The sequence below is a fragment of the Natator depressus genome, chromosome 10, assembly GCF_965152275.1.
Source record: "Natator depressus isolate rNatDep1 chromosome 10, rNatDep2.hap1, whole genome shotgun sequence".
In the NCBI taxonomy this organism is placed as follows: domain Eukaryota; kingdom Metazoa; phylum Chordata; order Testudines; family Cheloniidae; genus Natator; species Natator depressus.
The window spans coordinates 46,930,820-46,954,635 of NC_134243.1; the positions used below are offsets into that span (position 1 = coordinate 46,930,820).

The 23,816-nt window shown below is 50.3% G+C and overlaps 1 protein-coding gene across 3 annotated transcripts; it reads left to right on the forward strand.

Annotated features, from left to right (window-relative positions):
- The first annotated feature begins 789 nt into the window (after positions 1-789).
- NEIL1 (nei like DNA glycosylase 1) lies at positions 790-19,290 on the forward strand. Of its 3 annotated transcripts, none has more exons than XM_074966025.1 (10): positions 790-866; positions 2,346-2,833; positions 4,882-5,001; positions 5,977-6,040; positions 8,197-8,299; positions 9,836-9,960; positions 14,160-14,187; positions 14,803-14,864; positions 16,346-16,586; positions 17,113-19,290. In XM_074966025.1, the coding sequence occupies exons 2-10, from the start codon at positions 2,355-2,357 to the stop codon at positions 17,157-17,159; spliced, it is 1,269 nt and encodes a 422-aa protein (XP_074822126.1). In that variant the 5' UTR covers positions 790-866; positions 2,346-2,354; the 3' UTR covers positions 17,160-19,290. The 3 variants fall into 3 exon arrangements, with proteins under 3 accessions (XP_074822126.1, XP_074822125.1, XP_074822124.1); XM_074966024.1 differs by having other exon boundaries at positions 814-866; positions 2,186-2,833; XM_074966023.1 differs by lacking the exon at positions 790-866 and having other exon boundaries at positions 8,200-8,299.
- Positions 19,291-23,816: the final 4,526 nt, after the last annotated feature.

Consider the following 23,816-nt stretch of genomic DNA (forward strand, 5'->3'; position numbering starts at 1 on the left):
TGCCCAAGGTCAGCCAGCAGAGGAGCTGGGACTGGAAACTAGTTATGAGTCCTAGTCCAGAGGTCTGTCACCTCGGCCACACTGCCTAGGTCACACAACAGGTAACTAACTGTTGTAAGATAGTGTGGCAAATAGCTTGGTAAGATTTACCTTAGTGTTATACATGGATAAGAGTAGCTTGGGGGGTAGAAGATAGGGTAAAAGTTACTACAGCTACCACACATCAGTGTGCTTCATTCTGTCGGTTTCTGAAGCTTATGCTGGAGGCAAGATTAAATGGTGCTGGGGTGGGGAGAGGAATCATCTCTATGAGAGAAGTTCGGGCATGTTGTGACCTTGTGCCCAGCAAGTAGGTTATGAATAACTCTGCTCTGTAGGCTGGCTCTGGTAAATCTAACTGTGGGGCAGGGAGGCGACCCATCCGCACAGTGCACGGGGAAGCTGGCAGCAGTGCTGCTGAGGCGGTAGCTGCTCTGGGTGGGTGCAGGATGGCGGTGGGATGCAGGGGTGCCCATGCGGTAGCTGCTCTGGGGGGGGCCACAGGACAGTGGGATGCAGGGGGGCTGTGCAGTAGATGGTTGGGGGTGGGGGCCTGTGCGGTGCTTTTCCCCAGCCAGCCAGCCAGCCATAGACTACAAGGCACAGGGCGGAGGAGGAGAATTCCATTCCCTGCCCGTGCCCCCGAGCCCCTCCCAGGCAGCCACGCGGGCCTGGAGACCACCGCTCCCCACCCTGTAGGCGGGAGCTCCCCTTTGAAACTACTACTCCCATCGTGCCCCGCGGTGCCCCGCCCCTCCCAGCAGGGGTGTGGGGGAGGGGCTGTTTAACCCTCTGGTTGCCGACGGACAGTGCGAGCGGGAGCTCAGGTGCCCCGGCCCGTTCTGTGCTGGGACAGGCTTTGGGGAGCCGGGCCGGGGGGTGCAGGTTGAGGGGAAAGGGGGAGCCGGCCCCGTGCTGGGGCTGTGGGCGGGGACTGCGGAGCCGGGCTGCTGCGGTGCCTGGTTGTGTAACTGCCTCCAGGCCCCCTGCAAACCGGGCGGGGTGGGAGCTGGCCCTGTGCTGCGGGGGGGCACTGGCTGGAGCAGGGAGCCGGCCCTGTACTCGGGGGGGAAGCTGGCCCTGTGCTGGGGGGGGGCCAGTGGCTGGCCCTGTGCTGGGGGGGGGCCAGTGGCTGGGGGGGGGCCGGGGGGGGGGAAGCTGGCCCTGTGCTGGGGGGGGGCCAGTGGCTGGGGGGGGGGAAGCTGGCCCTGTGCTGGGGGGGGGGGGCAGTGGCTGGGGGGGGGGGAAGCTAGCCCTGTGCTGGGGGGGGGCCAGTGGCTGGGGGGGGGGGAAGCTAGCCCTGTGCTGGGGGGGGCCAGTGGCTGGGGGGGGGGAAGCTGGCCCTGTGCTGGGGGGGGGCCAGTGGCTGGGGGGGGGAAGCTGGCCCTGTGCTGGGGGGGGGCCAGTGGCTGGGGGGGGGAAGCTGGCCCTGTGCTGGGGGGGGGGGCCAGTGGCTGGGGGGGGGGAAGCTGGCCCTGTGCTGGGGGGGGGGGCCAGTGGCTGGGGGGGGGGGAAGCTGGCCCTGTGCTGGGGGGGGGGCCAGTGGCTGGGGGGGGGGAAGCTGGCCCTGTGCTGGGGGGGGCAGTGGCTGGGGGGGGGGGAAGCTGGCCCTGTGCTGGGGGGGGGCCAGTGGCTGGGGGGGGGGAAGCTGGCCCTGTGCTGGGGGGGGGGGGCCAGTGGCTGGGGGGGGGGAAGCTGGCCCTGTGCTGGGGGGGGGGCCAGTGGCTGGGGGGGGGGAAGCTGGCCCTGTGCTGGGGGGGGCCAGTGGCTGCGGGGGGGGAAGCTGGCCCTGTGCTTGCGGGGGGGCACTGGCTGCGGGGGGGGAAGCTGGCCCTGTGCTTGCGGGGGGGCACTGGCTGCGGGGGGGAAGCTGGGCCTGTGCTTGCGGGGGGGCACTGGCTGCGGGGGAAGCTGGGCCTGTGCTTGCGGGGGGGCACTGGCTGCGGGGGGAAGCTGGGCCTGTGCTGGGGCTCCTGTGGGGAGCTTCCTGGCTCACAGGGACCCAGGGCCCATCTCTGTTCCTGGTCCCAGCCAGCTTGGTGGTGCCTATCTCCTGGCTGTGCACTGGCTCCTCATGGAATGGGTTAGTGGCTCAGCCCATGGCCCCATCCCTAATACCCATTCTCCATGATATCCTTGTCCACAGCCTCAGCCTTGCAATTGTCCCCTGCACACCTGCTGTTGGGTCCATATTCACCGGCCAGGAGGGCCCTGCAAAGCCAGGGACTAAGAGAGCTGCCCGCCCTGATTGGTAAGATGCATGTGCTACAGTAGCTGCTCTGCCTTATGCTTGAGTCTTGCCTTAGGTGTCTAAGATGCCAGAGGGCCCAGAGCTTCACCTGGCCAGCTGCTACATCAACACAGTATGCGCAGGGCTCATCTTCTCGGGGAAGGTGGAGAAGTCTGAAGTGAGCAAGAACCCAGAGGTGCTGTTTGAGAGCGATGCGTACCTGATCTCTGCCACCTCGCGGGGCAAAGAGATCAAGCTGACCCTGATGCCACTCAAAGAGGAGAAGAATATGCTCCCTGGCAGAGAGAGGGGCAAGGAGGGGCAGAGCCAGAACGGTCCCGAGCAGCCCATGGATCTTGTCTTCCGCTTTGGAATGTCAGGCAGCTTCAAGCTCACCTCCGGGGCCGAGCTGCCCAAACATGCCCACCTGCGGTTTTACACCAAGGAGAGCCCGCGCCGAGCCCTCTGCTTCGTGGATTTCAGGCGCTTCGGGCGGTGGGAAGTGCATGGGACGTGGCAGCTGGACCGAGGGCCATGTGTGATGCTGGAGTATGAGAAATTCAGGTGAGATCCACCATGACCTTTCATCTCTGCTTGAGAAACTGACCAGGAGTGTGTGTTGAATGGGCAGGGACACGGGCTGAATGATAAACACAATGTTCTAACAGTGAATTCTGTGTGGCGCCTGGTGATAGAATATGGGGTCTTTCGCCATTACAGGGATACTTCTAGCTCACGTTTATGGAAACTTTGTCTTGGATTGAAGACTGTCTGGTTTGTCTGGTGCTTTGTATTCCCTGAGATCTCGCTATGAATAAGGGAACAGGCTTGGTTTAAACATCCTACTGTGTGGCTTTTTCTTATATAACAAGTGAACAGCACAAGAATAATTAAGTGTTGCAAGAAGGAAGAGCACAGCTGAGCTATTTAACCCTCACAGCAATGGCTCTCCAGGGCTATGCAGACCACCTTGCTAGCCATGCAGTTCAGCATGTTGAGAACCAAGCAGGGGGAGGCTGAATGGTTGAGAATGAGGTAGGTCCATGAGGAGATGTCTGCAAAATGGGAGGCTGGAAAAAGCTGGAGATCCCCTGGGTTAGGACCTGTTAACTGACTACGACAGATTTCCAGAGGGCTTTGGTTGAGCTCTTGTATTATTTTGTCCAAGTTAATGTTTCACTCTTAATGTGTCTGTTACAGTTGTGAAATAGTGCAAGAGAGTGAGAACCCTGCTGTAGCTACTTTAACACCCGCAAAATCCCATGGCAGGCAAGGAGGGGCTTTGTAGCTTGGTGGACAAAGGACCAGGTCCCCAAAGATAATGAGGGTCCTAACTTCTATTGGAAGAGCCTAAATACCTTAGAGGCTGTGGGCCAAAGTGCCCACTTTGTATTTCACAGGTAGAATTTGTAGCTGAAGGGCGTATCACAGACTGACAGAGGTTGGGGATTGAAAGGGGTCACTGGGTTCTCTGGTGCACACACGCGTGCCTGCCCGCCCACGTACCATGTGGTACGTTCATTAGCGGATTTTCAGGGTTAGTTTTTAATTTGCTGAGCACTGGGGTTTCCACTGCTTCCCTTCCAATCTTTTCACCCCTCAAATTCTTAAATCTTCCTTTCCCTAATTGTATCCCATTCAGTCATCAGAGGCTTGGTGAGTTTGTTGGTTAATTCCCTGACCACCTTGTCAAAGGCAGATTGCATAAAAGGATTCCAGTATCTCAGGTATTGAGTCCTTGTTAGTTTCATCCCTCTCCTCTTTGATGAATGAGCTACTCCCTCTTCAGTGCATTTCTGTGTGGCCACTTATGTTTATTTCCCTTTGGCAGCATTCCTTGTACCCTTGTCTCTTCACTGCAAGCCTCACCTGACTCTACATGTTGGTGTTCCCTTATCTCTTTGTTCTTCTATGTGCAGATCTTAGAGCAGCCCTTCATAAAGCCACTCTTCAAAGGCTCCTTCTTGTTCTTTGTATTCATCTGTTTCAGCGGACCCTTAGACTGCCTTTGATGCTTTAATGGCAATGTGTCTTACTGTTCCTCCAGCCTTCTTCACGCTGTGATGGGTCTTTAATGCTTCCTCTTATCACACTCAATTTCTTAATTTGCTTCCCTGCAATCGAATACCTTTATAACTGCTGCATTCCGGGAACCCGTTCCCTATGGGGCTGAATTCAAGTAGCTTACAGCACTGGAACTGCAAGTCCATGTGCTGCTCCTGCTAAGGAAACAGTGGGTCATCCCTGTATCTTTACCCAAAGGGTTTCTCCTCTACCTTTATCGTTACCGGTCTTATTGTAACGCCTCTTGATGTCTAATGCTGCCCCCTCCTCTCTCCTACACAGACTGTTCACATCTATATTTACAGTCTTGCTATAAGAACCATCCCCCAAGGTTTCACTTGTGCCCGCTAGACCATAGCCTCCATCATTTTTAGTTTCACTTCTCCCTGCTTGTGTTGGGAGGCAGACCCTTCTTCAGCAGAAAACCCCACTGGAGAACAACCCCACCTCACATGTTGGTTACTGTGTTGGAAGCACATCACAGGTTGAGTGAGGTGGTCATTTCCCCAGCCCCTCCTCCCTAGCTGACTGGCCCTGCTGTCTTCCAGGGAGAACGTGCTGAGGAACCTGTCTGACAAGGCTTTCAACAAGCCCATCTGTGAAGCCCTGTTGAATCAGAAGTTTTTCAATGGGATTGGCAACTACCTCCGAGCTGAGATTCTCTACAGGTGAGCAGGGTGCAGAGCAGAGAGGAGGAGGCCGGCCCAATGGAGAAGTGGGTCCAATTCCCTATTCCACCCCAGGCTCCCTATGTGACCTGGAGCAAACCAGGCCTTGTTTACTCAGGGACGCTGAGGAAAGTTCAGATGAAATAACTAAAGCTGTGAAGTTAATGCACGGGAGGTCAAGTACATAAAACCCCCAAGGAGGATTCAGTTACAGCAAACTAAGGCCACTTTACTTCTGAATGAGCCTCTCCAAATGGGGGTTTATGATGCACTTTCACTGATGTGCCTTAACTTCACAGCTTCAGTTAACTGGTCTGAACTCCCTACGCAGACAAGCCCTTAGCTGCTGTTTGCCGCAGTTTCCCTATCTGTACAATGGAGATATTAGCACTGCCTTAGGGGTTGTGAGGATGAATACATTAGCGAGCATAAGGTGCTCATGTATAGGGTCCCTTTTACATAGTAAGTAGATAGCCAGACCTTGTTATTCCCATCACTGTAGCTATGAGACCAGCACCATGTAAGGATCCAAACTGTTGGTAGGCCACCCATTTCCATTTCCCTTGCTGAAATGCAGCCAGCCCATATCCATTCCAGTGCTAAGCACCCACAGACAGCACTGCCAGTGCACCTCAGCTTTGAGTACTTTGCAGTTCCTGCACTACCCTCGCTACCAACACAGCCCTGACCTTTATTTTTTTTCTGAGTGCCCTATACGTGCTGGGCATCTCAGATTTGGCCTGCAGTGACACTTTCAGTCCGGGACCTTGCCTGGGGAGCTGAATTACAGCATGCTCACGTGCTGTAGTCAGAATGCACCAATGTTTTACTGCATAGATTGCATCCAGCTCTTCAGAGGTGAAAAGCCAATGCTTTGACCCACTGCGTAAGCAATCTCCCTCCTTAGGCCGGGACTCCATTTGCGCTGGCTGGCATTTGTGTTGGGGTCCTCACGTAACAGATGGACTCTCCTAGGTTAAAGATCCCTCCCTTTGAAAAGGCTCGGACGGTGCTAGAGGCCCTTCAGCATCGGAAGCAGGTGAGGAGGATGAAGAAGGCTTACACACGTGCGCAGAAATGTTGCAGCTCCTCACACAGAACTCAGGGTTCAGTGCTCACCTTGTAGCACCTGGGGATCGCAGCACATGGGGTGTGATGGCATCAGTGGCTCTTGGACCCTCTGCAGCCCCAGTTACAAGTTGTAGCTTTAACCTTAGAACTTCCACCACTTCTGGTTTGGGTCCTGTTGCTCTTTGTTCTTGTTAGAAGTGGCTGCTGTCTTGGAGGTGGATCCTCATCATGAATCAGGAGGCCAGACACTCTGACTTCAGGGCCTGTTCTGTCTCTCTCAAAATCCCTTCTCACAGGGGAATCTCAGTTTAATTCTTCAGGCTTTACCCCCCGTGACGTGCGGCCACACTGCCATGGCCTGGAGTCTGTCAGATCCCCCATGCTCAGCCAAATCGTTATGTGCATGGCTTGGATGGGTGACCTGTGCAGACAATAGTGCTGCCCATTTAGTTGTTGGCTCTGAGTCAGGCCTGGAGCAGGCAATGCCCCTGCATGGGGTCTGGAGGGGTGGTTTTCTGGAGAGCTCTGAGACAGGGCCTGTTCCCATGTGGTCGTGAAAGCTCCTCTGGCACCTTGTCCAAGCAGGGAGGTTAGCACCAGCACCCTCGCCAAATCCCAGCTCTGCTGACTGCATTCTGGCTCCTCAATTAGCCACGCAGCTTGAGAAGGAGACGGACTTCTTCCCTCCCCATACTCAGACTTGCTTTAACAGTTCAGTGATTGCATTTGGCTCCTCCATGAAGGAATCACTCGCTTCCTCGTGTGATATACGGCATGTGTATGGTTAGTTTATAAAGCACATTTGGGAGGACAGATGCTACGCAAACGTCTGCTTATCTTCCGTTGCCTTTAACTCCTAGGAGTTGCTCTGCAAAAGTGCTGCATGTAAAACTTGTTTGCAAATCTTGAGCCAGATGGACCATGACTGCCTGTCATGGCATATACGTCTATGGCTCCTGTGTTGTGTATGCACTGTCCTTTGCTGAGGGGGACTGCTCTCTGCTTTGTACAGTAGCCTCTTGCATATTTCAGTCACTTTACCATTCCCTCCCCCGACCAATCTCAAATATACTCAAAGGTATTTAGGCACCAAACTTCCACTGATTTCAAGGGAAGTTCGGTGCCTAAATACCTTTGGGGATCTGGGCCAAAGATCCTAGTTCGCTGTGAAAAGAACCCACAACTAAGAGGACCACGGTAGTTTAGGCTCCAAATCTGACTATTCTGGTCTAGTGCTGTGTGGCCTCTGGAGGGGAAGTAGCTATTTTAAAAAAAGCCCAAATAGTGTTTTTGTCTGACCAGCCTTCCTCCCTTCCCTCCCCTCCCCTCCCCCGGCCTGTCTCTGTAGTTAAGTTACAAACACCTGCAGTGCAGTCAGTGATGCGTCCCAGCCATAAGGGATCTTTAGCCTTCCAAAGCTGCCAGGCTAAATTCAGCCCTGCGTGGAGTGGTAAAGTGACTGATGTATACAAGTGGGTACTGTACAGAGGCAGGTCAGATTCCCACTCAGCGAGGGCAGCTGCTTCAAAGTCTATGGAGTTAGCCCTGTTTCTGCCAGGGCTGAATTTTGCATGGCATCTGGAAACAGGGAGCATTTAGCATGTGGAGGGAGAGGAAGCTGACTTGGAGCAGTCAGGGCGGGTTTAGACCTCTGGTAAGGGAAATCTGGGGGAGGGGTGAGGAGCAGGATGGCTTGGCAGCTGTGGAGGAGTTGCCTTATAGGAAGGGCTGGACAGCTGGGAGGGGACTAGGCTGGTTGGTTTTTGGGTGGGACCAGCAGCTACAAAGCGGCTTGGAGTAGGGTCTACACCACAGTCAGAAGTGTAAGTGCAGCACGGGTCGACATACCCAAGCTCTCTTTGATTCAGCTGGCTCGCTAAAACTAGCAGAGAGGCTAGGCACCCGAATACAAGCCTGCCTGGGACCCTGGGTGTGTATGCTGGTGGCTATTAGCAAGTTGACTCAGGTATGCCTGCACGTGCTAAGTTGCACCTCAGATTGCAGGGTGGGCTGACCCTTGCTGGGAGGAGGAAGAGCTGGATGGCTGGGGAAGGGTTGCATGGGAGAGGGTTGGCTTGGGCTGTGTCTGGGCTGCCTGTTTGAATCTCCTCCTCTCAAACCCAGCAGAGTCCGGACCTGACCTTGAGCAAGAAAGTGAAGCTAAAGCGGGAGAATCCTGACCTGCTGGAGCTCTGCCATGCAGTGCCCATGGAGGTCATTGACATGGGTAAGGAGATAGCTCAGGGAGCACAGCCCCGGGTTCCTGCCCTGCAGTGAGCCATGGGAGCCTGTGATGGAGGTGACTCAGCCACACCAGCAGGAGGAGTTGCAATGAGATGTTGGGGTTGGGGTTGGATCCCTGCTGCCTTCAGCTGGGCAGACGCTCCGCAACGGGGGAGGGGTAGGGCAGAGCCCTACTCGGGTGGGTTGGGGCAAGGGTAGTAGGAAGCAAGGGCACCGAATGAAAGCGCTCAGGCTGGGCATTTAATGCCAGTGGGAGGAGGCTGGGCCTTTACGTGAGAGGCAGGGTGACACCAGACGTGTCCTGTGGGGTGCGCAAGTGGCCCCTACAAAGCTACTTCCATCGTTCAGATTTCAATGGGCAGCTGTTGTCATCAGCCAGTAGCAAAAATCCCCAGCAGCCAGAGATGGGACACTTGATGGGGAGGGCTCTGCGTTACTACAGAGAATTCTTTCCCAGAGGTCTGCCTGCTAGGTCTTGCCCACATGCTCAGGGTCTAATTGATCACCATATTTGGGGTCAGGAAGGAATTTTCCCCCAGGTCAGATTGTCCAAGATCCTGGGGATTTTTTGCCTTCTTCTGTAGTGTGGGGCCTGGTTCACTTGCAAGTTTAAACTAGTGTCAGTGGTGGATTCTCTGTAATTTAAGGTCTTTAAATCATGATTTGAGGACATCAGTTACTCAGTCAGAGATTAGGGGCCTATTACAGGAGTGGGTGGGTGAGGTTCTGTGACCTGCAATGTGCAGGAGGTCAGACTAGATGATCCTGAGGGTCACTTCTGACTGTTAAGTCTATAATAGGAGAGACCCATGGTGGCCCTGTTGGCTGAAGAGCGGAGCGCAGGTGCATGTTCTGTCACCCTGCTCAGTGTTCCCTACACAACGGTTGATTGCAGGGGACAGACTTCACTCCGTGTTCCTGTCTTCCTCTCTGGGACTAAGCAAGGAGAGGCCCCATGGTCCATCCATTATTTTCCCTCTCTTGCATCCTTTTTGGATCTGCCTCTGTTTCAGCCTGCTCTAGGTTTTTCCCAGACTTCCCCTGAGGATTTCAGCAGACCCTTCCGCCCCACCAGAGCTAAGTGCATTGCACACTGACTGTGGTGAGCGAGCCAGACAGCTGCAGACATTGGTGGGGAAGCAAATGCAGACGAGTGAGGCCTGATACGAGAGAAATTGACGACCTCTTGGTTTATCGGAGCAGTCGATGTCTCCAGCTGGTGTGGAAATAGAGGCAATCCCTTAAAAACACCAAGCTCCAGAGAGCTGAATGCTTTCAAGCTGCGTGTGTGCAGGCTGGAGAGGTGCAAATCCATCTCCAAGCTATCCCACATTGGGTATGTGAGAGGGAGCCCCTGGAAGGGTTCAGAAAGCTGGAGCTGAGCATTGCTGCAGCCCCCAGCAGGGGTCACTGTAGCATAGAGCAAAGCCCACAGCAGATCAGCCCCTCACTTCTGGAGTTGCAGGGGGAACCTTGGACCTGAGAGTTTTCCCTGATGCTCGTTTTTGTGTCCCACCAGGGGGGAAGGGTTACGGCCCGGAGCCCTCTGATGATACCGCGGCCTTTGAGGAGTGGCTGCAGTGTTACTGTGTCCCTGGCATGAGGTCGCTGCGTGATGGCAATGGTAGGACCATCTGGTTTCAGGTATGAACTGCGGTGGCCTTGCACTCAGAGAGGCTTGACTCATGATTGCTGTCCCTACCGTGGGGCCTGGACCCCGCTGTAAGAGGAGACTGGCAGGACGTCTTCCCTAGGGCCGGATTAATGCAGGGGCTTTAGGGGCTGCAGCCCAGGGCCTTGGGCTAAGGGGGCCCCCGCAGGCCGTGGGCCAGATGTGGCACGCTGCTTCTTTTCATCCAGCCCACAGCAAGTTTCCACGCCGCAGGCTGAACACCGGTCCCTGAGCCTTGGTGCCCTACCCCAGGCCTGGAGCTGCAAGCGCTGGCTCGCCAATGCGGCCCCAAGGCAGGGAGTGTTGAGGGAATCTCTGCGCGCTGCCCCCACCCCCAGCGCCAGCTCTGCAGCTCCCATTGGCCAGGTACTGCAGCCAGTGGGAGCTATGGGGGTGTCGCCTGCGTGCACAGGCAGGGTGCACCGTGCAGAGCGGCCTGGCCCCTCTGCCTAGGGGCTGAACATGCCAGCCACCTTGGGGAGCAGAGCAGCGCGGAGCCAGGGCAGACGGGGATCCTACCTTAGCGCTGCTGCACCACCGACCAGGAGCTGCCCAAGGTGAGCTGCCCAAGGTAAGCGCCTCCCGGCCGGAGCCTGCACCCCAATCCCCTGCCCCAGCCCTGAGCCCACTCCAAACCCCCAGGGACCCAGAAAATCTAATAACCCCGGGCCCACAGGAGAGAATTAATCTGGCTCTGGCCTTCTCCCAGCCCCTTCCGCTCTTCATCACCAGGAGACATTGGCTAAGCCTAGCATAAAGTCTGTCCCTTTGTTACCCGCACAAAATTGTCTGTCACTTGCACACTCGAGGGCACCCACGTCTACCTAGTTCCTAGGGCTCAGGCGTAACCCTCTTAATTTAGGCACTCCGTGGGCTCTGGGCTCAGAGCAAACACTCATTCCCTTTGGACTCAGGGCCTAATCTTTTGTGGGTTTATGGGGTCTTTTACCAGTGAAAGAGCCTTACACAGTAGTATCCTACTTAACCTCTATTTATTAACAATCACCAAAACAGAATGCACGTGCTACACATACAATGCTCACCACTCCCAATAAAACAGATGAACTTTTCCCTGCTGGCCAGTCAGGATCAAGTCATCTGGGGGACTCCAGTTTCTGCACTCTGTGATTGGCAGTGTGTGAGGTCTGGCAGCTCTGATCCTGGGGCTGTGTCCTGGAGTTGGTTCCCAAGAATTTCCTTTTGGACCCCAGTTTATATAGTGAAACTTGAGTCCTGCTTAGCTATATCGTAACCAATCATTTTACTAAAATTTTAGTAACCAATCCTAACATATTGTAACAAAATTCTCTAACCAATCATACCCCACTACCTTAATTAATTAACACCTACCAAATTAATTATGTAAGATAGAAACAATCAAAGAACCAGACAAAGATCATACAGACAAACAATAGGTAAGTGGGGTCCATAAAGACAAAACAATAAAGTGTAAGGTCATGCATTTAGGGATTAATAACAAGAATTTTAGTTATAAGCTAGGGATGCATCAATTAGAAGTAACGGCGGAGGAAAAGGACCTTGGAGTATTGGTTGATCATAGGATGACTATGAGCTGCCAATGTAATATGGCCATGAAAAAAGCTAATGCGGTCTTGGGATGCATCAGGAGAGGTATTTCCAGTAGGGATAAGGAGGTTTTAGTACCATTATACAAGGCATTGGTGAGACCTCACCTGGAATACTGTGTGCAGTTCTGGTCTCCCATGTTTAAGAAGGATGAATTCAAACTGGAACAGGTACAGAGAAGGGCTACTAGGATGATCTGAGGAATGGAAAACTTGTCTTATGAAAGGAGACTCAAGGAGCTTGGCTTGTTTAGCCTAACTAAAAGAAGGTTGAGGGGAGATATGATTGCTCTCTATAAATATATCAGAGGGATAAATACTGGAGAGGGAGAGGAATTATTTAAGCTCAGTACCAATGTGGACACAAGAACAAATGGATATAAACTGGCCACCAGGAAATTTAGACTAGAAATTAGACGAAGGTTTCTAACCATCAGAGGAGTGAAGTTTTGGAATAGCCTTCCAAGGGAAGCAGTGGGGGCAAAAGATCTATCTGGCTTTAAGATTAAACTCGATAAGTTTATGGAGGAGATGGTATGATGGGATAACATGGTTTTGGTAATTAAATATTCATGGTAAATAGGCCCAGTGGCCTGTGATGGGATATTAGATGGGGTGGGATCCAAGTTACCCAGGAAAGAATTTTCTGTAGTATCTGGCTGATGAATCTTGCCCATATGCTCAGGGTTTAGCTGATCGCCATATTTGGGGTCGGGAAGGAATTTTCCTCTAGGGCAGATTGGAAGAGGCCCTGGAGGTTTTTCGCCTTCCTCTGTAGCATGGAGCACGGGTCACTTGCTGGAGGATTCTCTGCTCCTTGAAGTCTTTAAACTACGATTTGAGGACTTCAATAGCACAGAGATAGGTGTGAGGTTTTTTGCAGGAGTGGTGGGTGAAATTCTGTTGCCTGCGTTGTGCAGGAGGTCAGACAAGATGATCACAATGGTCCCTTCTGACCTAAATATCTGTGACTCTATGAATCTATTTCACACCCACAACTATTGATAAGTGATTTCTTGCCAGACAGAATGCTGTCAAATTAAATGTTCTTTAACCATCTTAAGATCAGTTTCTTTATCTGGTGATAGTGGGTGCTATTAGGACAGGATCTCCTTCTTAACAGCCTGTAACTATGCTGGTTCTGGTGGGACCCAACTGAGAGTGCCAACTCAGGACAAATTGCTTAAAACAGGGCAGTTACAGCCCAAAGCTGGGGTTTCTGTGCACACCAAGACAAACCAACCCAGCCAAACAGAGAAGACTTTCGTTTTACCCCACTGGCTAACCACAAGTCACACAAGCAATTCCTTTAGACACTCCGGTTTCCCAGTATCCCCACCAGTGCCATTTGTTATGGGGACAAATGCTTATGAAAACCAATACCCCAGTAAAAGAAAAAGGGTTCTCTCAATCCCAAAGGACCAAGCCCCAGACCCAGGTCAATATACAAATCAGATCTTACCCACAAATCACGCTGTTGCCAATCCTTTAGAATCTAAAATCTAAAGGTTTATTCATAAAAGGAAAAAGATATAGATGAGAGCTAGAATTGGTTAAATGGAATCAATTACATACAGTAATGGCAAAGTTCTTGGTTCAGGCTTGTAACAGTGATAGAATAAACTAAAACTGCAGGTTCAAATCAAGTCTCTGGAGTGCATCCACAGTTGGGATGGGTCATCAGTCCTTTGTTTAGAGCTTCAGTTTGTAGCAAAATCCCTCCAGAAGTAAGAAGCAGGAGTGAAGACAGGATGGAGGAGCTGCAGCAGCTTTTTATAGTCTCTTGCCATGTGGTCTCTGCTTTCTTTGTCCCAAAGACAAGCTGTCCATCACAGGGGCATGGAAAAACCTCAGAATTCTGTCCATAGACATGTCCCTGCATGCCTTGCTGAGTCCCAAGGTGTATCTGCCTTTTTTCAGTGGGTCAGTTGTATAACTGATGGTCCTTAATGGGCCATCAAGCAGGCTAGGCAGAGCTGACACCAACTCGTCTGCAGTGTCACCCAGAAACATAGCATACGTTTGAAATATAGACGGTATAGAGCCAATATTCATAACTTCAACTACAAAAATGATACACACATACAGATAGCATAATCATAACCAGCAAACCATAACCTTGTCTTAGACACCTTATTTGACCCCCTTTATACAAGATTTGGTGCCATTACAGGACCTTGGTTGCAACAATGATCTATATGGTCCCAGTTCATGTCAATAACATCACACAGCCCAATGTTACATTGTTTTAATGTAATTTAGATGGAATGTGACTTCCTGTTTCTTGGCTAATGGCTACTGCTCTCTTAATATGGCTTAATATAGAAAGAAGTAGACCTGTAAGAAATGGACACCACAGACGCCAAGTCTAGGATGCCAACGTTTGGGCTTTTACACTACTCTGAGTGAGCTATTGCTGCTCCAAGACGCCATTCTGTCACTGTCTGTTGCTCCAGCTAATGTACGGGTGCCCCTCTGCTGGGTCTGGCAGCATTGCTGAGACCTTTGATGCCTGATGGGGGGGGTTTGAACTGCCCTTTGGATTGGGTTAGGGCACTGTCTAAAAGCTCTGCCTTCCTTTGCAGGGAGAGCCTGGACCTATGGCCCCGAAAGGTGAACATCCGCTTTACTCTTCCGTGCTTTGCAGGGTTCTCTTGCTTCTGGTTGGGTTGGGAGAGGCAGGGAGATCCTTCGCTTGCTGTGGAATTATTAAGGTTAAGGAAACAAGCTACACTCTTCTCAAACTCTAGTTCACTGCCCTGAATCCAGTAGTGGTTACGCATCATTACCACTGGGTGGCAGTTCAGCAGCCCGGGTGAAAGGAGATAGTGAGTCTCCAAGGGTCCCATTATTGTTGGCAGCCCAGTATCAAGTGGCCTGTGTACCCTACAAGTGTCCTTGCATGTGAACGTGGGGAAGCTAGCACTGTCGCTCTTTGTGCTATACCTGCTCTGTGGAGGGAGAGCTATGCAAACCAGCCCACTCTGAGCGCCCTCCGTACACTCAGTTCATGTGTAGTCCAGGCAAGATGTCCACAAAACCAGGCCAGCTGTGTCCAACCTCTCTCAGAACCATCTCCAAGCTTCCAGACCAGATGTGGGAGCTTTTCTTCCCTGGATGGCTTCCCAGAGGAAAAGAGGGCTGGGGATTAGACCTCTGACTCAGCTGCAGTCAGGCCCCTTTGTTGCCTCCAGAGTTAAACTGTCATCTTAACGTTCTCTTCTGCAGGGGAAAAGTCCCGCAAGAGGCGCTCGCGGGTGAATGCTGACCCTGAGCCTTCAAGTCCAAAGGTACAGAGCCTTAGTCTAGATGTCTTCTGTAACTCTCAGTGTTTATGGGGGCTCCTCTACTCCCAGAGTCATTCTCCTGCTGCCCCCATTGTGCATGTCATTGGATCTTTGGATGGAAGAAGCTAAACACCACCTCAGCCTTCACAGCCGCCCATTATTCCCAGATGAGAAAACTGGTCTGTCTCTGTTCTACAATGTGTTGCCATTAGGGGTCGGTGAATCAGGACTAAAACTAATAGAATCCAAACTCGCACTCTTGTCCTCTAAACACTTCCCTAGATAATACTGCCTCTCTCAACTAGCCCCCTAAGTCATGGACACTTTACTACACATATCCTGACACTAGGCACATGTGTGCATGTTTTTACACTCTGTTTGTACACACATCTCTGTAGAGAGGCTCCTCATCCCAGAGATATTCTGGTAGCTGGGATCTCAACCCCACGCTCTCATTAAGCTCATCTCAGGATGAAATGAACGCAGTACACGAATAACAGGTTATTTTATTTTTTAGTAGTCTCTGCTGGTTCGGCAGTTCTAACTGTTGCCCACTGGCCTCAGGGGTGGGGTTAAAGAAACGCACTTCTATTGTCCAGACATTATTTAATCTCACGTTTGAAAGTGAGCAATATACTGCAAATGTCGATGTTGCAGTAAGAGACAAATCGCTACCAGGATCATGCTGATCAAGGAGTGTCTTTGGAACAACAGAAGTTGTGCAACTTGGCGAAAGGAAGCGTCTTAAGGGTGGGTACAGATGCAGCTTTTTTAACTGCAAAGTCCCTGCAAAACGTTTAATCAAAATACAGCTGCTATTGACCCGAGGCTGTGGCATATCTTACTGGTACTACTGCCCTTGTTTGGGTTAATTGTGAAACAGCTAATCTATTCCCCTTTGTTGTTAAACTTTGCAAATCCGCAAACATCCCTATGCATATCTGACTGGCGGATTGCAAAATACCTCTCTCTGTCTGTCTGTGTAACATAGGCACTATCATAATAAATATGATTCTTTCTAAGGGCCAGCCAAGAACCCCACTGCGCTGGGTGCGGTACAGACAGAGTAGTAGACGGTCCCTGCTCCAAAGCCAATGATGTGAGCTCTGTCTTTGCCTTGCACAGCACCAAATGTTCTCTCAGCATTTACTGTAAGGGTTAGTAGTGGCTGCGCGAACAGCTGGTGATGTGCATTCCTGAGGTGGAGAACTTTAGGGAGAACAAGGCCAAATGTTCACATTTGGTGCCTGACTTTAGGCAGCTTACGTTTTAAAACTTGCCCCAGTTTTCTCCCAGCTGATGTGTGTGGAGTAAACTCCATAGGGCAGATGGTTAAACCTGTGCATCTGAAGGTCGATCCCAGAACAGCGACAGCACTTCCCACAACAGCCTTTGCCCCTGGTTCCCCTGAACATTCAAACGTACAGAAGAAGCTCAAGTCGCTTCCCTGTGACTGAGAGTGCACATTTCAATCATCTGCCTAGGTCACAAAGCCGGTGCCTAAGAGAAGTTCGAAGGGCAGCAGCAGCCAAGAGAAGGTAGCAACACGATCTGGCAGGAAGAAGGGGAAAGAGCTCATCCCAGGAGCCGAGAACACCAAGGGAAATGAAGCAAGAAAGCCAAACGCCAGGTCCAGAAGGAAAGCTTCGGCAAGCCAAGAGTCTCCCACGAGCAAAACTCCTGCTGCAGATAGGAAGAGGCAGGCATCTGCTCGGAGAAGCACAGGTTAGAATTCTGCTCTGGCTCCAACGTGAGCATGGGAGGGGGATAAGCCCGGATGGCTTATGCTGGTCAAGGTCAATCAGGCTTTTTTTCAAAAGTGGAATAAAAGAGCTTGTGTTCTGCAAGGAAGGGGAAGCCCCATCCACCACCCACACGCTGTAGGATTGCTGGCCAGCCACTGGAATTAGAAACTCTGAAGCTAATTCTCTGTGCATGTGTTGTGTGACCAGATCACTGACCGTAGGAATGGTGGGTCCGCAGCGAGTGAATCCTTAATGGACACCAGGATAGCAGACTGGTGGCTTGGGGTGGGTGATACCTTACACAGGATCCTGGGGCCCCAGATCTGGCCAGGACTGAGATCTGAGTTCTATTAGGAAGCAATTGGCACTCGCCTCCTCCCTCCCAGCTTCCCGCCCCCTCAGTCTTCCCATGGGAGAAAGTGTATTTCCCCTGCTGCAGGGAACAGGTAGCTTGACTGTCAAACTTTGCCCTCTCACTGCTCTGACTTTCTCTCCTGTCTTTTTAGGAACAGCTACTGTTGCCCCAAGATCCAGGCGGGTGAAGGCTGAATGACTGGTCTGGCACGGCATCTGTCCTCGCTTCAGCCTGGAGTAACTCAGAAGGCAGCTCGCTTGCTACTGCTGCACGTGCTGAGGGAGATGCGCAGGGAGCAGCTGCTGGGGTGACTCTTCTCTGAAGCGGGCGTGCCCGCTGCGTTATTTCTTAGATCCCTTCTCAGAGGTGGCTTGCTGCAGGGGCTCTAAGCAGCTGACGCAAGAGCCCCCGCCCCATGAAATGGTGAAGGTGATGCCATGGCGTCAGCCTCCCTGCTCGGTTACAGGGTTTTATTCCTTTTTAAATGCAGCTTCAGGACCAGCAATTGGGCGACTTTGTATCGAACCCCTTGGAAGCTGCTGGGGCACCCGCTGGTGACTGCAGCTGAGAGCTGGCAGCTCTGGGCAGAGAGATGGGAACACGCCGAGTGGGGGAAGTCTGAGATTGAAACAGTTTCCTGAGGGTCAGGTTAAAAATCCTCAGAAGACCATAGCTCTTCATTCCCTGCTCTCAGCTGCCCTTTGCAGCCTCCCTGCACGCTGCCATGAGATGGCTCTGGCTTCTGAGGCTGTGTTTGGCCCAAGTTAATGGGGACAGAGCAGAGTTTGCAAATGTTTTTATTGCCCTGGCTGATTCCAGAGTCTCTAACCCTTGGTCTGCAGGAGGGATGAGCTTTGCAGATCAGCAGCATTTTATCTCCTGTAACTCAGGAGGAGGGCGGCAGTGGCATGTCTGAATAAGGAATCAACTTTGCTACTGGACACACATACAGTCTCTGGGCAGCGGCCATGCAAGCTTTTCCTTGCTGTCCCTGCTAGTGTGCCTGAGCGCTGTAGCGGATCAGAAGGTAGGACAGCCTGGATGGCTCTTTCAAAAATTGACCTCTGCAAAGGGGATGTGCAAACACTTAGCTGTTGTGTGGAATGAGTCCATCAGTCAGTCGCTCCTGAGCTGGGCTGCCCAGAAACCAGTGCCCTGAGGTTACAGGCTCAGCGGCTGAGCCAACCTGCCCACCCTCCTTATAGTGTGGTTCTCTGACCCAACTACCAGTGCTTTTAGCAATCTGATTTTAGTACTAACAATAAAAGCTTTCCATAAACAATCCCTTGTGTGGCTGCTTTGCTATCACTGCAGGAGACTCTCTGCTGTTCTGGAGGCCAAGTATTAGGGCAAAGAGGCAATATAGTCATAGTATGGCTTACAGCCAGCTCAGGCCATTCTGCTGGGACCTGCCCTTTCTGGGTGCTAGTGATTTGGATGTGCCTCCTTTCCAGCCAGCTAAAGGGAGGTCCTAGTGGCCATAGCTAAGCTTTGCTGGATTCCTGTTGTGAGCGTTCACATGGGGATTCAATGTGAGGATTCAAATGGGGAAGGATGCTATAGAAATACCTGTCCATAAATGGAGTAAAGAAGCCCTTGTAATAACTGGGAGTTAATGGCAGATTCTTCTGGCACCAGTTCAGGTGCTTGCCTGGATCATTTGGCTAGAACTAGTTTTTTCATGTCTGGAGGGAGTGGGGGCCTTTGACTGTGGGTGAGAGCCCTGGCTCCCCATGTGAATTAGGAAACTGTTGGAGTGAAGCTGAAGGGCTGTTGAGAATGCCCCCTGTGACAGTCTGTACCCTTATGCTCACCACTTTTACAAAACCATGATCACTCTTGTACAAAGTATGCCTTGTGAGGTATCATTTAAAAGCCCATAATCTGCTGAACAGTATTGTCCTGGTAAAATGCATGTGGCAACATTGTGTGTAAAATTATAAGATTCTACTGTGTGATTTTACTGAGACATGCTCCAAGTTTAGAAAAACAGCTTCAAACTATTTGCCCAGAGACCAAGGCTAGCCAGCACCTCAGCCAGCTGGCAGCATAATCAAATGGACTATCACCTGGTTAAGCAATCGTTCTTTGGCAGTAAGAAAGGTGTGAGTGAGAAATTTGGGAATCTTGGCAATGGAACAGCTGGGGTAAACAGAGTGGCTGTCGCCTGAACTCCAGCTGGAGATGATCTTCAAAGAGGAGGAAAAGATACAAAAATGAGGAATAGAGGCCCCAAATCACCTCTCTCCCCTCATCTCTACTCACTGCATCAACAATCTTTGAAAGACAAAGAAAGCATCACGGTACCTGGGGAGGGGTCCTGGCTTGGGAGGAATCCAGCCAGACTATTGTAAGCCTATGGTGAGAGAAAGCTTCTTGCTCTAAGTTCACTTAGCTTGTTAGGTTAGGTATTAGTTTGCATTTTACCTTTTATTTCTTTGTAACCATTTCTGACCTTTATGCCTCATTCCTTGTAATCACTTAAAATCGATCTTTCTGTAGTTGTTAAACTTATTTTCCTGTTTTATCTAAACCAGTGTGTATTTGGATTGAAGTGTTTGGGGAAACTCCATTTGGATAGCAAGATTTGTGCATATTATTTTCTATTAATGAAATGACAGCCTTTCTATGAGCTTTCCTTGTCAAGAAGGAGAGAGCTGGGCACATTTCTGGGGACATGTCTGGGACTGGGAATTTGCTTGTGTCCCTCTGCAGTATAATTCAGGAGTGGCTAGCTAAGAGCACTCATCTAACTCAGCTGGGAGTAGTCTACATGCTAGAGGCTGTGTGTGTGAGCAAGCCAGGAGTGGTTGCTCTGACAGCAAAGCAGCGTAAAAGGCAACCCATGTTGGAGAACTGAGGGGACACAGCTGTCCAACAGTCCAGATTGTACCCTGGACACGGGTGAAAGGGAGCCGGTACGGTATCAGCCCGTACGCAGCCCACGTTAAAGTGCTGCCGTGGCAATGCTTTAACATCCCTGCCCCTTTTGCACAACGTAGCTGAAGTTGTGTATCTTAGATCGAACACCCGCGGTAGTGTAGACAAGCCCTAAGAAAGACCCCAAAGAGCAGCACGTTGTCTTGGCTGGAGAAAAATCTATCAATGGTTGAGCTACCAGACTCCTGTGAGCCAACATTAGCTATTACTGACGTCACAAGGATTCTGCCAACGGTGTGCACCAACCCTGCCAAGTGAAAAACTTTTGGGGAGCTGTCTGATCAGCTCCTGAACACTTATCCTTTGACTAAAAGGTCAGTACCCTGCTGTTGGTGCAAATGAAGAATCAATGAAAACTGGTGAGAGAGCCCACAAGGGGGATGTCCAAATGCGAGAACTTTGGAACCACACTGTGGTAACACCATTACCAAAGCGAGACTTGAAGATCGTATCAGATTCAAAGAATATGCGTAACAATGCAAACTTTCTCCTCAGTTGATGGGATCAGGGAGTGTGAACAGAGATGATCAGCTGGTTGTGAAGTATAGCTTGCTGGTGGGTTTCACGACATCGCACAAGCAGTGAAAGTAGTGCCTGGCACCCATTCTGCAATACCAGAACTCGAGGCAGATCACAAGGAAGCAGGTTTGTGAGCCACGTGCAAGAACATGCTTGAAAGTCTCCGGGAAGGAGAACACCAAGCTGGAGTGTAGGGAAAAAATCCCAGAGTTAGGACCCTCCTTCAAGGTAAAGACATCGTATCCTCTTGCATTAAGGATACTCCTCCATGGGAGGTAAGCCAAGTTATTGGGAAGAGACGGGTAATCATAGAATCATAGGACTGGAAGGGACCTCGAGAGGTCATCTAGTCCAGTCCTCTACACTCATGGCAGGATTAAGTATTATCTAGATTATTAGAAATATCCATAGGTTTTGTGATGACTGGGAGAACCATATGGTGAATGGCCTGCTGGTTGCAAAGGATGTGGACCTCTGAAGACATCTAGATTGACATGTGCAGAGCTGGGGAGGAGCCCTTTGTTGTGGTATGTGTCAGACCAATGACATAGGGAAAGGTAGGAGAGAGATCCTGCAGGCCAAATTTAGGTTGCAAGGTAACAGATTGAAGTGCAGGAACTCCATAGTCACATTCCCTGAAATGCTTCCAGTCCCCCACACAGGGCCAGTTAGACAGGAAGAACTACAGAGTCTCAATGCATGGATGAGATGCTGGTGTTGGGATTTAGGTTTATTAGGAACTGGGGAACCTTTGGGGAAAGGAGGAGCCAATACAGGAAGGATGGGCTCCACCTAAACCAACACGGAACCAGATTGCTGGTATGTAAAATTAAAATAGGTCATAGAGTTTTTAAACTAAGGGCCAATAGCTGCAGAAGAGCACAGTGTTTAGACAGAGATATCCCTTAGGGAAGGATTAATTTAAAGGGGATACTCTATATCCTGGTAAGGAGGAGAGGATAGAAGCTGATAAAGTGCAGGTAGGAACTGAAGAGTCAAATAAAAAAAGAGTCCCATTCAGTTATATCCCATGAAGGCAGACAACTAAATATTGATATTTTATAAGTGCTTGCGTACAAATGCTAATATTCTAAATACAAAGATGGGTAAACGTGAGTGCCTCATATTAAAGGAGGCTATTGATATAATAGACATCACGGAAACTCAGTGGAATGATGATAATCAATGAGACACAGTAATACCAGGGTACAAAATATATAGGAATGACAGAGTACATTGTGCTGGTGGGGGAGTGGCACTGTATGTGAAAGAAAGCATAGAGTCAAATATAGTAAAATCTTAAAAATTAAAGATTCCTTTAAAAATCTTAAAGGAATCAACTGTCCCATAGAATCTCTGTGGATAGAAATTCCAGGCTTGAATGATAAGAATATAGCAGTAAGGATATGCTACCACCCACCTGACCAGGATGGGGACAGTGAAATGCCGAGAGAAATTAGAAAGGCTCTAAAACCAGAAAACCCAGTAATAATTGGGCGATTTCAACTATCCTCATATTGACTGGGTCCATGTCACTTCAAGAAGAGATACAGTAAGAAAATGTCTAGACACCATTAAATGACTGCTGCTTGGAGCAGCTAGCCCTGGAATCCACAAGGGGAGAGGCAATTCTTGATTTTGTCCTGAGTGGTGCACAGGATCTGGTCCAAGAGGTGAATAGAGCCAAACTACTTGGTAAGGGTGACCATAATGTAATTACACTTAACAGTCCAATAGGGGGAAAATACCAGAGAAACCCACCAAGGTAGCATTTAGCTTCAAAAAGGGGAAGGACATATACAAAAAGGAGAAGGCTAGTTCAATGGAGCCACAAGAGTGAAATGCCTGCAAGCTGCATGGAAACTATTTTAAAACACCATAATAGAGGCTCAGATGAAATGTACTGTATACCCCAAATAAAAAAAAAAAAAGAGAGAGGACCAAAGAAATGCCACCGTGGCTAAACAATAGCATAAAAGAGGCAGTTAGAGGCAAAAAGGCATCCTTTATGGAAGTCAAATCCTGCTGAGAAAAATAGAAAGGAGCATAAACTCTGGCAAGTCAAGTGGAAAAGGTAGGTCCGGAAAGATTTTGAAGAGCAGCTAGCAAAAGTAACTGGTTAAAAGATTGAAAACTGACTATTCCTACCCTTTGTTTTCTAAGTGGAGAGAGGTAAATAGTGGGGTTCCCCCAAGGAGCTGTACTGGGACAAGTGATGTTTCACATATTCCTAAATGGTCTGGAAAAGGGGGTAAACAGTGAGGTGGCAAAGTTTGCAGACAAAACACAATTACTCAAGCTAGTTTAGTCCAAAGCTGACTGTGAAGCTTTACAAATGGCTCTCACGAAACTGGCTGATTGGGTAACAAAATGGCACATGAAATTCAATGTTGAGAAGTGCGAAGTAAGCACAATCCCAACTGTTCCCCCAAAATGATGGAATCTAAATGAGCTAGTCCCACTCAAGAAAGATCGTGGGAGTCATTGTGGCTAGTTCTTTGAAAAAAGCTGCTCAGTGTGCAGCGGCAATCCAACAAAATGTGAGGAACCACTAGGAAAGGGACAGATAAGCCAGAAAATAGCATCATGCCACTTTTAAAATCTATGGTACCCCCACACCTTGAATACTGCATGCAGTTCTGACCTCATCTCAAAAAATATAGAGTAGAATTGGGAAAAGTATAGAGAAGGGCAAGAAAAATGATTAGGGGGCCGGACCAGTGTCCACAGGATAAGGGATTTAAAAAAACCTGGTCCGGTTCTGCTTAGAAAAGAGATGACGGGGGTGGGTGATAGAGGTCCAGGAAATCATGAGTTGTATGAAGGAAGTCTTCTTTATTCCTTCACGTAACACATGAATCAGGGGTCACCCTATGAAATTAATAGGCAGCAGGTTGAAAACAAACAGAAGGAAGTGCTTCTTTGCACAACACACAGTTAACCTGTGGAACTGATTGCCAGGGGATGTTGTGAGGGCCAAAAGTATAACTGGGTTCAAAAAGAATTTGATCAGTCCATGGAGGATAGGTCCTTCAATGGCTATTAACCAAGATAGTCGGGGATGCAACCCTATGCTCTGGGTGTCCTTAACTTCTGATTGCCAGATGCTGGGACTGGATTGCTTAATAATTACCCTGTTCTGTTCATTCCCTATGAAGCACCTGGCACCGTCCACTATCGGAAGACAGGCTCCTGGGCTAGATGGGACTATGGGTCTGACCCATTTTGCCCGTTTGTATGTTCAAAGCAAACACTCAGAGTAAGCAGGGTGATAATGTGGAGCTTGGACTCAGATAGAGCAAGATCTTGGGCTCACACGTGCACTATTCTTTGGGTGGTACTAGCAGGGAATTTCTGTACCCAATTTGTAGTTACTATGTAACTTAATTTTTTAAC